This window comes from Halichoeres trimaculatus, unplaced genomic scaffold, assembly GCF_033239565.1.
Source record: "Halichoeres trimaculatus isolate MK-OKI-2021-1 unplaced genomic scaffold, fHalTri1.1 fHalTri1_scaffold_20, whole genome shotgun sequence".
Lineage (NCBI taxonomy): Eukaryota > Metazoa > Chordata > Actinopteri > Labriformes > Labridae > Halichoeres > Halichoeres trimaculatus.
Window position 1 is genome coordinate 25,909,211 of NW_027437198.1, and position 13,932 is coordinate 25,923,142.

General features: G+C 37.7%; 1 protein-coding gene across 2 annotated transcripts in view; it reads right to left on the reverse strand.

The window, feature by feature from the left end:
* The window catches only part of stat5a (signal transducer and activator of transcription 5a), a 76,484-nt gene that overhangs the window by 23,066 nt on the left and 39,486 nt on the right, over positions 1 to 13,932 (reverse strand). Inside the window, exons 2-4 of one of the 2 annotated variants that reach the window (XM_074695935.1) lie at positions 8,459 to 8,522; positions 1,204 to 1,341; positions 409 to 565 (exon numbers count right to left, since the gene is read on the reverse strand). In XM_074695935.1, coding sequence (XP_074552036.1) covers positions 409 to 565; positions 1,204 to 1,331 — 285 coding nt within the window. In that variant the 5' untranslated portion in view covers positions 1,332 to 1,341; positions 8,459 to 8,522. The remainder of the gene's footprint in view (positions 1 to 408; positions 566 to 1,203; positions 1,342 to 8,458; positions 8,523 to 13,932) is intronic. The other variant, XM_074695936.1, reaches the window with a different exon arrangement.

A 13,932-nucleotide genomic window follows, 5' to 3' on the forward strand; every position in this document is an offset into this window, starting at 1 on the left:
GCGGTGTAATTAATTAATCTAATTAACGGGTTAAAATGACAGCCCTAATAATTAGACAAAAACACTTGATAAGATTTCAGTTTTCACCGAGTTATTAATTTTTTTTTCTATGTCTGTTGTTTCTTATGTTTCATTATTCAATTTCTTACTTGTAGAAATCTATCGTGGTCACTTAAGAGTAGATAAAACTTGCTTTTTATTTGGGCAAAGGTTGAATTATCTTTCTTTCAAACAGCTGATACATACTGATGAGTTTATGCTCCGCCCATTTATCAAAGCTCCTGTCGACTATGGACTGAAGAAACTCAATACTCCCACTAAGGGGCAAATTCCAAATTCTTCACGTTTGTTTAACCCATTAGTTTACATCAGACATCTTTCTTTTTCATTTCTTTCTACCAGGCTTACCTTGAGCTGGCTGGCGTAGTGTCCCAGTTTGATTTTGAGTAAGAAACCATCTTCCCCGACTTGGTGCTCGGCCTTGTTCTGCAGCTCTTGGATCAGGCTGTCGAGCAGCCGCTTGGCCTTGAACTCCTCCTGCGGGTTCTCCAAGTCGATGGCGTCCCTAACAGCACGAACAAACAGGCTCAGGCGTGCACAGCAGACACATGCATAAATAAAAGCACATGTTTAATACATGAACTCTAAAATGACAAACAAACGAGGAGTTTTGCTCCATTTCTGAGTGTTCCTCACATCTCTCCAAAAAGTTAAAGCACTGTGAGAGTTTTGCTGCAGATGCACGAGAAGTGGCAGAAAAAATCGATTACAGGGGCGAACATAATAACAGAATACTTCTTCCTCTCTCAGAGGGTTTAACAGCTGAGCATGTGATCGTCAGTAGACCTTTCTCACTACAGCAGAACTAACACAGGCGCACAGCAAGAAGGAGGCGATAAAACAGACAAACGGATTAAAAACAACGCCAGGTGTGAGGAGACAGAGATAGCACTGAGCGCTGGTTTTTGGGAATTCTCTGCAAAGATTCCTGATGTTTAATCTCAAAAATCTGTGCAGTGACAGAGAGGGAAAGGATAGGAAGCAGGGGAGGAACACAAGCACAAAATGTCCAGATGTGCCGTTTTTGGATAAACAAAGACAAGACAAACATTTGTGCAAACATACATGTGGACATAACTCTGCACACACACACTCACACACACACATCCATACAAACAGACAGACAGCGGTGGAGGAACTCACCAGAGCTGACCCTCTATCCACTGGGACAGATAATGTCGCACTTCGATGGGGAAGTGCTGCCCGTACAGGGACTGCATCTGGTGGAGAGCGTCCCCCTGGAGCTGCTGGGCCTGGATCCACACTGCCATCGTCAACACCCTGAAGCCAGAGAGTCGACTCGTTAAGGAAGGACAGGCCTCTGCCTCCAGTCAGGATTTATCCGTCTTTATTTTCATTTTTTTGTGCAGCATTTTTACTGATACCAGTACGAGCACTAGGGCCAGGACGATACCCTCTTCGCTTTCCTCCTGATTCGATTCTTAAACAATTTTTGGGGTGCCAATTCAATTTTCACTGAGATTCTTTGATACCTCTGATTTTAGTTAACTTTTTTTAACACCAGACCATGTGAAAAACTTTAATGATGATGTCTACAGACTATATCAGGAGCTACATTTCCCCAAAAATTCACATCACATGCAAGTTAGTTTTTGGGATTTATTCAGGGGATCTGAGATCTCAACATTTCTTCAACCCAGCTTACAAACAAAGACTAAAATGAAAAATTTAGGTTTGAAAACAAAAGGAAAACAAAATGATTATTTAACAAAACTACAACCGATACTCTAAATACTTTTGATACATAGCATTTAAATTAACACTGACAAATCATTTTGAACAAAGACAGCTGAGTCACTCTGACAGTAAGTCCAAAGAAAACAATAACAAGTCCCTCCGAATTCATGATTTGCTTTAAAATAAATTAAAATAAATAAAGTGCAAAAATAAACTTACATCTGTCAGAGCTTTTTTTAAATAAACTAAAGTGCAAAATAAAACAGTTTATCTTAACTCTCCTTGGTTCATTCATGTTGTCTGAACAGGAAAGTAGCGCCAACTAGTGGCGAGGAGGACTGACTCAATGTAAGATTTTTTTTCCTTTAGTATCAGAAAAAACAATGGGAACGGCTCGATACCTGATACAGATACCAACACTCCCAATGAAATATTGACGTTTAGTTTGGATTGTTTTTAATCTGTCGCTGTAATTTTTTCATATGCTTCAAAACCTTAAATAATCCAGTCAAAATTTAGCCCTAAAACAATCCTGTGAACCTTTTTTGTTTTTAATGCAGACCTTTTTTGATTTTAGAGTATCTGACAGTATCAACCTGATGTATATATGTGGTAGTGTGAAACCACAGCAAAGTAGCGCCAACTACTGGTGAGGAGGACTGACTCAGTGTAAGATTTCTGTCCTTGAATATCAGCTGCTGGTATCGGTAGCTTCTGGGGTACCAACACCTTGAACTAAGGCCTCATACCCAATACTCACACAAGTTCTCGCCAACAACAACGCCTAATTTTTACCAAAAAGAAATTAATCCAAAAAGGTAAAACCAGGACATTTCATTATATTTAGACTCTGTTTCTTGATTATGATGGACTGAGAACATGTGAAGATGCTTCCTAGACTAATGAGTGAGAGCTGAAAGAGAAGGATAGGCTCAGTCTACTGTGTGTAAGTTCTGTCAAGGTCTCCTGCCTACCTACTTACCGCGGCTCCAAATCTCTAGCCAGACTCTTCTCCTATGTTGTTCCCAAATTGTGAATGAATTTCCTAACTCTATACGATCCGCAGAGTCCCTTTCTACTTTAAGAGATGTCTGAAGACTCGTTTGTTCAGGAAACACTTAGGCCCTTAATCTGAGCCTTCTCCTCTTTGTCCTCAGGGGGAGAATGAGCCAGAAGGTCTCAGACTCAGCTCTTAGTGAATTTCAGCTTTAATTACTGAATATTGCTGAAGGTTGAATCATATTGATACAACAACTAATTGTGGTTATGGACACATTCTACATGGGAAAAAAACACAACAAAACAAAACAAAAACAGAAACAAATAACTGTAGAATAGAATAGAATAGAATAGAATAGAATAGAATAGAATAGAATAGAATAGAATAGAATAGAATAAGCTTGTTGATCCCAAACTGGGATCAGAGTCAGAAGAACAATAAAATATTTACATCAGGATCATAAGAGATTTACACCAAGATTTGAAGTAACAAACCCACTGGTTTTAAAATGAGAAATTAAATACAACATTATCTTCAAAATGTCAGCTGAAGGGAAGAAATGTCCAAATAGCTGCTGAAGTGAAGAGGTGAGGTTTGTAAAATACCGTGGTAACAGAAGGAAATATGTAATAATGTTTTTATTTATCAGGTGAGCTTCGAGTTGTGAGGTAAAACTGTTGTAGAGGAACTCCTCCCTCACACACACACACACACACACACACACACACACACACACACACACACACACACACACATCAGCTCAGACCTCCAAATATAACCTACAGATGTTTCTGTTTCTCTCGTCACTGCGGCGTGGAGCTACACTCACTGAGCCGGTTTTGCTCTGAGCCGGTTTTGCTCTGAGCCAGTTTTGCTCTGAGCCGGTTCTGCTCTGAGCCGGTTCTGCTCTGAGCGCGGTGAGGACTCGAGCAGGATCCTGTGTGTTGAGCCAGCAGCTCCTCTTTTTGAGCCACTTCTGCTTGTTTTCCAGTCAACACACCCCCTCAACCTTTCTGAAAAGTGGCACAGTCACTGTCAGTAAAGGCTGAGCGTTATGAGTACGCGGGAAGTTTGTGGTATTTGAATGTGTGACAGTGTGACTGCCTGTGTGTGTGTGTGTGTGTGTGTGTGCTGGTAGTTGCTTGTGGTGACGGTGGCTCTGCATGTGTGCATCTTTTGTGCATCACTGTATGCGTAACAGAGAGCAACAGACCAACAAATACACAAACAAACAACGCAGAGAAAGGCTCCTTCTACTGTACGTCCCTTTAATCCCTCTTTCACTTTCTCTCTGCGCTCAGGTCGACATCAAACCTGGATCAAAACTGCCTCACACCTGTTTCAAACCTGTTTCAAAACAGTTTCAAACCTGGATCAAACCAACTACAAACCAACTTCAAACTAGCTTCAAACAAGCTTTAAACCAGCTTCGAACCTGCTTCAAACCAGCTTGAAACCTGTTTCAAACCTGGATCAACCCTGCTTCAAAGCAGCTTCAAACCTGCATAAAACCTGGATAAAACCAACTTCAAACCAGTTTGAGACCTGTTTCAAACCCATTTCAAACCAGCTTCAAACCTGCCTAAAACCTGCATCAAACCAGCATGAAACCAGCTTCAAACCAGCTTCAATCCTGCTCTAAACCTGGATCAACCTTGCTTCAATCCTGCTTCAAACCAGCTTCAAATCTGCTTCAAACCTGTATCAAAATAGCATCAAACTAGCATCAAACCAGCTTCAAACCATATTCAATCCTGCTTCAAACCAGATTCAAACCTGTTTAAAAACAAATCTTCAAACCAGCTTCAAACCTGCTTTAAACCTGCTTCAAACTTGCTTCAAAACAGCTTCTATCCTGCTTCAATCCTGCCTCAAACCAACTTCAAACTAGCTTCGACCTGCTTCAAACCAGCTTCAAACCATATTCAATCCTGCTTCAAACCAGCTTCAAACCTGCATAAAACCAGCTTCAATCCTGCTTCAAACCATAGTCAATCCTGCTTCAAACCTGCTTCAAACCAACTTCAAACCAGCTTCAATCCTGCTTTAAACCTGCTTCAATCCTGCTTCAAACCAGCTTCAATCCTGCTTCAATCCAGCTTCAATCCTGCTTCAAACCAGCTTCAAACCTGCATAAAACCAGCTTCAATCCTGCTTCAAACCATAGTCAATCCTGCTTCAAACCTGCTTCAAACCAACTTCAAACCAGCTTCAATCCTGCTAAAAACCTGCTTCAAACAAGCTTCAAACCTGCATCAAACCAGCTTCAAACCTGCTTCAATCCTGTTTCAAACCAGCTTCAATCCTGCTTCAAACCTGCTTCAAACCAGCTTCAAACCTGTACAAAACCTGGATCAGACCAACTTCAAACCAGCTTCAATCCTGCTTCAGTCCTGCTTTAAACCTGCTTCAATCCTGCTTCAAACCAGCTTCAATCCTGCTTTAAACCTGCTTCAATCCTGCTTCAATCCAGCTTCAATCCTGCTTCAAACCAGCTTCAATCCTGCTTTAAACCTGCTTCAATCCTGCTTCAATCCAGCTTCAATCCTGCTTCAAACCAGCTTCAATCCTGCCGATTAAAAACACTTTTTTTTCTGCTGCTGGAGAACAACGTATTTATCTGAACCAGTGAGACCTGCAGAACTGTTTTTTCCTGTCTTACGATGAACTGTTTGATCATAAATGAATTTACTTGAAAAATAAATTAAATCACGTGCATGCTGAGGTCATTTATTCATTTTTTATCTCACTTTTATTTTAGCAGGAATTAATCCTTCTGAGATGTAAGATCTCTTTTACCAGGGAGTCCCGGCTAAAACAGCTGCACAAGGGAGTTTTACACAGAGGGCGAAGACAGAGACAACAGAGCGCAAATCAATAATACAGCAATTATAACCAATAATTATTGGGTCAGTAACAGGAAAGTATTACATCATTCCAACAGGTCTAATATTGTGATAAGTAGCCCCTGATAACATTTGTATTTTTGTTTTTTGCACAACAGTGCCCTGCTCCCACTGTAAGACCTGAGCGACCTGCAGTGAATGCTGCAGTGAATGCTGCAGTGAATGCTGCATTCAAGCGCTGTCAGTATAAAAAAAGAAAACACTTTCTGACCAGGAAAATTTAAAATTACCCCCTTATGTTGGAAAGAAACTCCTTTAACTCAGTCATAACTCTGGTAGTTACTGACTTTTCCACATGCTCCACACAAAGAATAGAAATATGGACTCAAAAAGTACAACCAGCAAACGTGTGAACAGTGAATTTCCGTCAACGTTTCCAATGAAGATAGTTTTTCCAGGCAAGTTCCCTGAGCAGGAGAAGGTAGCAGCTTCAATATGTACATCTTAATCAGTCACCTGAAATGCAACTGTGCTTCAACAGAGTCTTTACAGCATGTGTGGACGCCCAGGATGCTAAAGACGCTAGCAACGTAAAGCTACGTAAAGCAAAGAAGCCACTGGAACTTGTGTTTGTGTTATCGGGCTCTAGAAGCTGAAAGTGAACGATATCAGTATCGGTTTAAGAAAACAAATTATCATGCTTCCCTGATCAATCTTATATATTAGCAGCATTCGACAGTAAAAGAAGTGGACAGGCTCATCAGATGATCTGTGCTCCTGGTTTTAACAAAGTCCAAACTGACACAATTGTCCAGTTTTAGGATGAAGGAGCAAAAACACCGACAGCTTTTTGACCAAAGACAGAGCGAGTTCGACGAACCACAAACAGAATCTGACTGAAGGTTACAGCCAGGGACGACCTCAGGAGTCAACACAGACGTCAGATCATTTAATACTGCCTCATAAAGAAATATTCACCAATGCTCCATTCTTATGTCGTGTAGTGAAGTCTGACCTACTTTGATGGTATTGATTATTTCTTTTCTTGTGTCCTCTTTCTTCCAGGTGAGACGAAATAGTCTCGCTCTGTATCCGTCTGTTTTAGAGCTGCACGATTTGGGGAAAAGGTGCGATTTGCGATTAGGTGGACAATATTGCGATTGCGATTGTGCTTGCGATTTAATAAAAAAAGTTGTGTCATGATGAGTCTACAGACTTGCGTGGTTATCATGGAGAAAAATCTGAATTGCATGTGCTGACATTGCGATTGCGATATCCTCTTTTGCGATTACATAATTGCGTGTGCTGACATTGCGATTGCGATTGCGATTGCGATAATCGTGCAGCCCTAGTCTGTTTGCACCAATCTTATTCTGTGATGTGTCCTGAATTTCACCCTCTCACTCAGCCGCTTGTCTTAAACTTAAGTCTGCTTCAAACATAACGACAAACTTCAGATCAGAGTCATGTTTTGCAGCTTTGATAAAATATTAAGCATGCACGATATGAATATCGGTATCGACCGATATTTACTCATTGACTGCCAGCATTTTCAGAGCATCTTAAATGATCTTTCAAGACCCAAATAATCTTGTTTTCTCTGGCTATGTAAACACCAAAACTACTTTAGAAGAGTGGACTCTCTCCTTTTTTGTCTGTCTTCTTGTTTTTTTTTTTTTAACCAGTAACGATATCGGTAAATATCAGTTATCTGCCATAACAACAATATTACTATCAGATATCTGTATCGGCCAAAATTTTCATATATTTTCATTTATCTCTATTTGATACTACTTTTTTTTTCAGACCAATAACAGTTAAAGTTCACCCTCGAGTACTCACCGTTACCCAGTACCAATACCACTAGTACTTTTGAATAAAACAATAACAACTTTCTCTGAGTTTACGATTCTTTTTTTTTTTTTTTTTTGCAAAAGTGCAAAATAAAACCAACGACTGTCAAGGTTTAAGTGTTTTTAAAAATAAATTAAAATGCTAAATAAAAAAAGTTGAGAAAGTAGCGCCAACTACTGGTGAGGAGGACATATTTGACGTCAGATTTTTTTGCCTTGACTATCGGCTGCTGGTATCGCCTTGAAAAAACACTGGTATCTGTATTTTCAATCTGTCGCTGTAATCTTTTAATATGCTTCAAAACTTTCAATAATCCCCTCAAACTTCAGCCTTAAAACAATCCTGTGAACTTCCTCTGTGTTTGCAGTGCAGATCTTGTTTCTGATTCTGTATCTGACAGTAAATCGAGGCCGCTCAGTGCCATATTGTTCAAAGACAATTAAATCCCCTTCAAACGACGGCTGTGCACACGCTTTATCTCTGACAGCATCAGGTGCAAGCATCAGCACTTCTTCCACCAGCTGATTGGAGGAGGAGTGAGACAGGAAGAGACCTTTTCTACCTCATTTGACTCGTTTTGGTGCAGGACCGTTTCTCTGTGCCCTCCTACATTGAACCAACGTGCGTCAAAGTGCACAGAGCACGCAGAGCGCCTCAGCGTGAAAGTGTTTTTATGTGCAGCTGGAGCCACAGCGAGGATTTAAAGTCTCTCTAACAGATCCTAAAAGTGTCTGTCCCCCATTAGCACCTCCATCCTCACCTCAAAGCGGGTGTGACATGCCTCACTGCAAATCTTCTCTAACCACAACATCCAAAGGCCTCGCCGTGACCCCAAAGCAAAACTGAAAACTGCTCAGGGTTTTTCCATGGTCAAGCTCAAGTTCCTCCTCTTCACACGAGGAGCTGACATGTGTTTTATTTCTGCAGCTTTAGAAGAAGAAGAAGAAGAAGAAGAAGAAGAGGAGGAAGAAGAAGAAGGGAAACAGAGAGCTGAGCTTACCTCTTGCCTTCAGCTGTGCGTTACCATGTACCAGCAGGAAACTCTGAAGAGGAGCGCCACGAACCTGAGGCGAGCAGACAGCGCAGCAGCGAGAGGGAGAGAGCAAAAAGAGGAAGTGAGTCAACTTTGGGTGCTTCTGAGGAAGCCGTCGCTTTTCACAGGGACCGGCGTTAATGAGGGGTGAGAGGTCGAGAGCTGGAGAGGTGAAAGTGAAAGTCAGACGATCAGATTTTTATTTTACTCCACTCATCCAGGACACAATGAGACAATTAGGTTTTTTTTGTAATCTCTCAACAGTTTGAGCTGCTTCACAGATCTTAGAGTGGATTCAGAAAATAATGGAAAATTTCATCAAATATTCTCTGATCATCAGCTTTAAGTTATATAAAAACATCATGATGAAACTAATCACCACCTCCCTTCTGCTTTCTGTTTATCATGGGAAAAAATTCTCTGAAGGACTTTTTCAGGTAGCAGATGATAAGACAGGATGACCGTTACGAAACCAACAGAACGACCCCGATCAAAAACTGCTGATGAGGCTCTTTGACTCCTTTGCAGTGGCTGCTTGTAGCTTTAGAAAAATATTATTGAAAAAACAAGTATTAATATTTTTCTTACAGAGGGTATTGATGATTAAATACACTGACACTGAATAAAAATGATTTGTTCAAATTTTGTTGAACTATATCTTTATCACATCTGTAAATAAAGCCTGCCATCGCTCTGCTTCACCTCCTACAACATATGCAATATGATAAAAATGGTATCAAATTCAGAAATTCTTCTTTTAAATGGAAGAATTTTGTTCAAAAACCTATATTTCATTTTTTTGAATTTTTGAACATTTTCGAAACGTCAAAATTGTTTTGAATTTTTCAATGTTTTTTTTTATTTTTCTTTATTTTTAATGATTATTTTTCATTTTTTAATTTCATTTTTTGAATTTTTGAATTTAATTTTAACTTAATTATTTTTATTTTACGCATTTTAAAAGTTTATTTTTTTATTTTTTGCAATTTTTTAAATGTTATTATTTTAATTTTGTAAATTTTTAAAATGCTATTTACGTTTTTGCAAAAACATTTTAAGTTTAATTATTTCATTTTTCGAAAATTTTTGCAAATTTTATTTTATTTTTTTGCAAATTTTTGAAATTTAATTATTTAAATTTTTGCAAATATTTTTTTTTAATGTTGCAAATTTTTGAATTTTAATTCTTTTATTATTTGCAAATATTTTAAATCTAATTCTTTTATTTTTTTGGCAAATTTCTAAATTCAATTATTTTATTTTTATCAAATTTTTAAAATTCAATAATTTTATTACTTGCAAATTTTTGCAATTTTTTTTTATTTTATTATTTCAGTTTTTGAAAATTTATAAAAAAAAAAAAAACTAAGACATCACATGTACAATATTATTAATTGATAAACTTTTTGTAGATAATTACTCACTAGATTTTAGCCATGTATGCCTTTCCTCGTCATATCATGAAGATTAAGTAGATTTTGTGGCTTGTGAATGACTTTAATCCAGATGAGCTGAGGCTAAATTGCTCCTGTGAAAGTAAAGGTTGCAGACCCCTGAACCACACAAAACACTGAAAGCTTCAGCTGCAGAATCTTCACCTGGAAACTCCCTCCCTGCACATCCAGGAGCTCCATCACTTCCTGTTTCAGCAGAATCAAAATATCTCTTGATACACGCATCAACATGTCCTTCTGGCTTTATCTGTTTGACCTACTGCCCCAGAAGAAAGTTGTGTTACAGGAACTGAAGCTGGTATCATCACATTTCTAAAGTTTGAGCTTCCTGGAAAAGAAAAGCTGCCCAGTCCCCTCCTCGCTTATCTGGAGATGGATTTGGACGGCTACTGTTGGTATTTGCTCTAATGACCCAGTGTGTTATCTCCATATCAGTGTCCAGATATGTGGGTCAGTGGAGCTCATCTGCCAAAACTTTCTCTGAACAACAAGACGATAAAAAGCGGGAATTCATCGAACCCCTGGAGCCTGCTCCTCATCTCGACCTGAGGATGTTTCAGCCACTGCTCGGTGACAATCTAAAGCCTGACTCTTGTCTCTTTTTAAGGATCTGCTTTCATTGGATTTATCCGTCTTTGAAGTTGAAGACTTCTTTCCCTCGTCGTGTTTAAGTGATATTAAGCGTGGATCAGATAGGATAAAAGTGTCAGACAGATTTTCAGATTTTGATCTACAGCCTGACAGTCTGCGATGAGCTTCTCGTGTTTGTCTCTCATTCCTGGTTGGACGGCGAGGAGGCAGCACAGCCGGAGCCCACATGCCGGGGAAAGTCTTCAGGAAAACGTGTCAGTGTCTGGGTCAGTCCGTACCGCCCCAGTCTCAAGTCATCCTTTACTGTTTTGGTGTCATCACGGCACGGAAAGGTCGCCCACATGTCCTGTTTTTGACCTCTGCAGCGGGTCAGCATCAAACCCACATCAACAAGTTGTTTTAAACCAAAACACTGTCGCGCCTGCTGCTGCTTTGACTCCAACCAACAAATTAGATCCAGTGTTGATACGTACACAGGAGTTGATCCTGATTTCTGGTCGTTTCTTGATCATTGATTGGTTGTTGGTGCAGATCAGGGGTCTGCAACTGTTACTTTCATAGGAAACATTTTTCCTCAGCTCACCTGGATTAAAGTCATTCAGGAGCCACAAAATCTACTTTATCTCCACGAAAAAAAGTATAAAATGTATACATGGCTGAAATCTAGTAAATAATTATCTAATGTCTGATGTCAGTTATTAAATTCTAAACATAGTTAACATCCAGCAAATAATTATTAAAACCATAAGTTTTTTAGTGAATAATGTTGTACATGTGATATCTAAATTTGCAGAATTTCAAAATATGTGGAAATTGAAAAAAAAATAGTTTTTCAAACTTAATTAAATTGCAAAAATTTTGAACTATGTTAACCCCCCCCCCCCAAAAAAAATTTAGAAAATTTAGAAAAAATGTATTTTTCACACAATTTGCAAAAAAAATCAGAATTTGTTTTATTATTCAGACAATTTGCAAAAATTTCAGAAAATATGATTTAAAAAAAATTCACAGTTTTGACATTTTTAGTAATTCTAATAATGTTGTATATGTGATATCTAAATTTGCAAAAATTTCAAAATATGTGGAAATTAAATTAAAAAAATTCAAAAAGTTTTTCAAACTTAATTAAATTGCAAAAATTTTAAACAATGTTAAAATTCCCCCCAAAACATGCCAAAAATTTAGAAAATATTTATTTTTCACACAATTTGCAAAAAAATTCAGATTTTTTTTTATGTTTCCGACAATTTGCAAAAATTTCAGAAAATATGATTTAAAAATACACAGTTTTGATATTTTAATAATATGCAATTTTTTTAACATTTGAAAAATTTGGGAAAAATTTGCATTTAAAAAAATACCAAAGAAATCTGAAATCAGAAATTTCAAAAATTAAATTTATTTGTTATTTTGAAAAAAATTCAAAATGTGAAATTTGGAAAAAAAAAAAGAAATACGAAAACTTTGCAAAAGTTTCAAAAAGTCGCAAAGTTCCAAAAATTGGCAAAAAATGTAACAAGTCCAGAAATTTTAGAAATTTGCAAAAAACTTCAAACTCTTTGGAAAAATTCTTTAATTTTAATTAAACATATTGGTAAACTCAAACAACTCATCTTTTTTGTTGTTTGCTAACGTCCTGTTACATTTCAAGCATATATACTTATCTAGCATATTAGTCGTCAAATGAATCCATCCACACAGAATAAAATCTTTGTTCTCTTCCAGATAACTTCATTAAAGCTTTTTATTTTTTTTAAAGCTAAAAGGTGCCCCCAGCAAAGGAGTCAAAAAGCTGCCTGAGGCTCCAGAGCCACAGGTTGAAGACCCCGGGTCTAGAGCCAAACATGCAGCTTCATGTTAAGAGATTTACTGAGAGGAGAGAAGATGTTTTTACTCATCAATGAAGTTTTCATTTCATGGCCAAAGTCAAGGATGGGAAAATGAACAGAGCAGTAAAAGACTCAAGCAGCGCACTGCTGATTTAACACCATCAGCACTGTGCCGACCTCAGTTTGAGGAGTTATAATCACTGACACTGCTCCTCATTCATCCACTCCCTTCGTTTACAAGCTCAGGCACACTTTCACTCGCAGATACCTGAGGGACGATCTTTGTAAGGTGAGCTGAGGTCTGTTTCACCTTGGCCAACCCTTCAAAGATCATCAGTTGCTCTGCTCTTTTATCTTTATTGCTATTATTTTTCATCTGAAAGAGGGAGACCTTGGATCTGCCTCCAAAGCCGTTTTGCTCTCACGCATACTTTTTGTTGTCCGATGTGAATTTACTGCTTTCAGCGCTGCCAGTGGATTTTTCCCTCCTCCCTCTGTCTCTGTCTCTCTGTCTCTGTCGCTGACACACTCATATGCTAAACGGATTCAACACCATGGTAACACCAGACATGTATTAGATGTATGAATCAGCATCTGCAGAGACCTCACCACACACCTTCTGACTTCAGTCCACCTCCATGCAGTTGGACAAACAAGAGCATGTATACCTCCAAAGACTCTCAGGGTTAAAGACGCTTTCTGTTTCAACAGGGCTGCACTAAAAAACTGAAATCTTATCAAGTGTTTTTGTCCTATTTGAAGTAAAAACTGTCGTATCATACTTAACATGAGCAGCGTTCAACTGATCAGTCCAGAAAAATGACTTGTTTCAAGTTTTTTAAAGACAAAAATTAGGTCTGAATTGTTTGTAACTAGTAAAAAAAATCAATGTACTGAAAAAACATTAAAAATTATTTATTTTCTCAACTCAATCAGGGACTAAACTTGGAATTACACTCATGTTTTTCTACCCTGTGTATTGTTTTTATCAACAAGCAGCCTTAATGTTAAACTGCAGTTCCTCAAGTGTCCACTAGGGGCTGACTGCAGAAGCTTAATAAACCACATACACACATATTCAAAAAAAGAAGATCTTTACTCTTCCAAAAACTGAAATCTAATCAACTGTTTTTGTATTGTTTTAGTTTTATACATAGTGACCTCAGATCACCTGGGTTAAGATAATTTTGGAGCCACAAAATCTACTTTATCTTCACAATAAAGACTAGGAATGGCAGAAAGTTCTATACATAGTTAAAATCTAGTTAATGTTTATCTAAAACAGAAGTTTTTTTTTTTTTTAAATATATGAGATGTTGTTGTACATGTGATGTCTTGTTTTTTTCTTTTCAATAAATCTAGGAAAATTTCAAAAAATGTGAAAATAAAATAAAAAAAAGAAAACCAAAAAAGTTTTCAAAGTTTATAAATTTGCAAAAATTTCAAACAATGTTGAAATTTAAAAAAGTTGCAAAAAAACACCTTTTTTTCACAATCAGCAAAAGTTTTAGAAAATTAGATTAAAAAAAAAAAAAATTTCATAGTTTTGAAATTCAAATAATTTGCA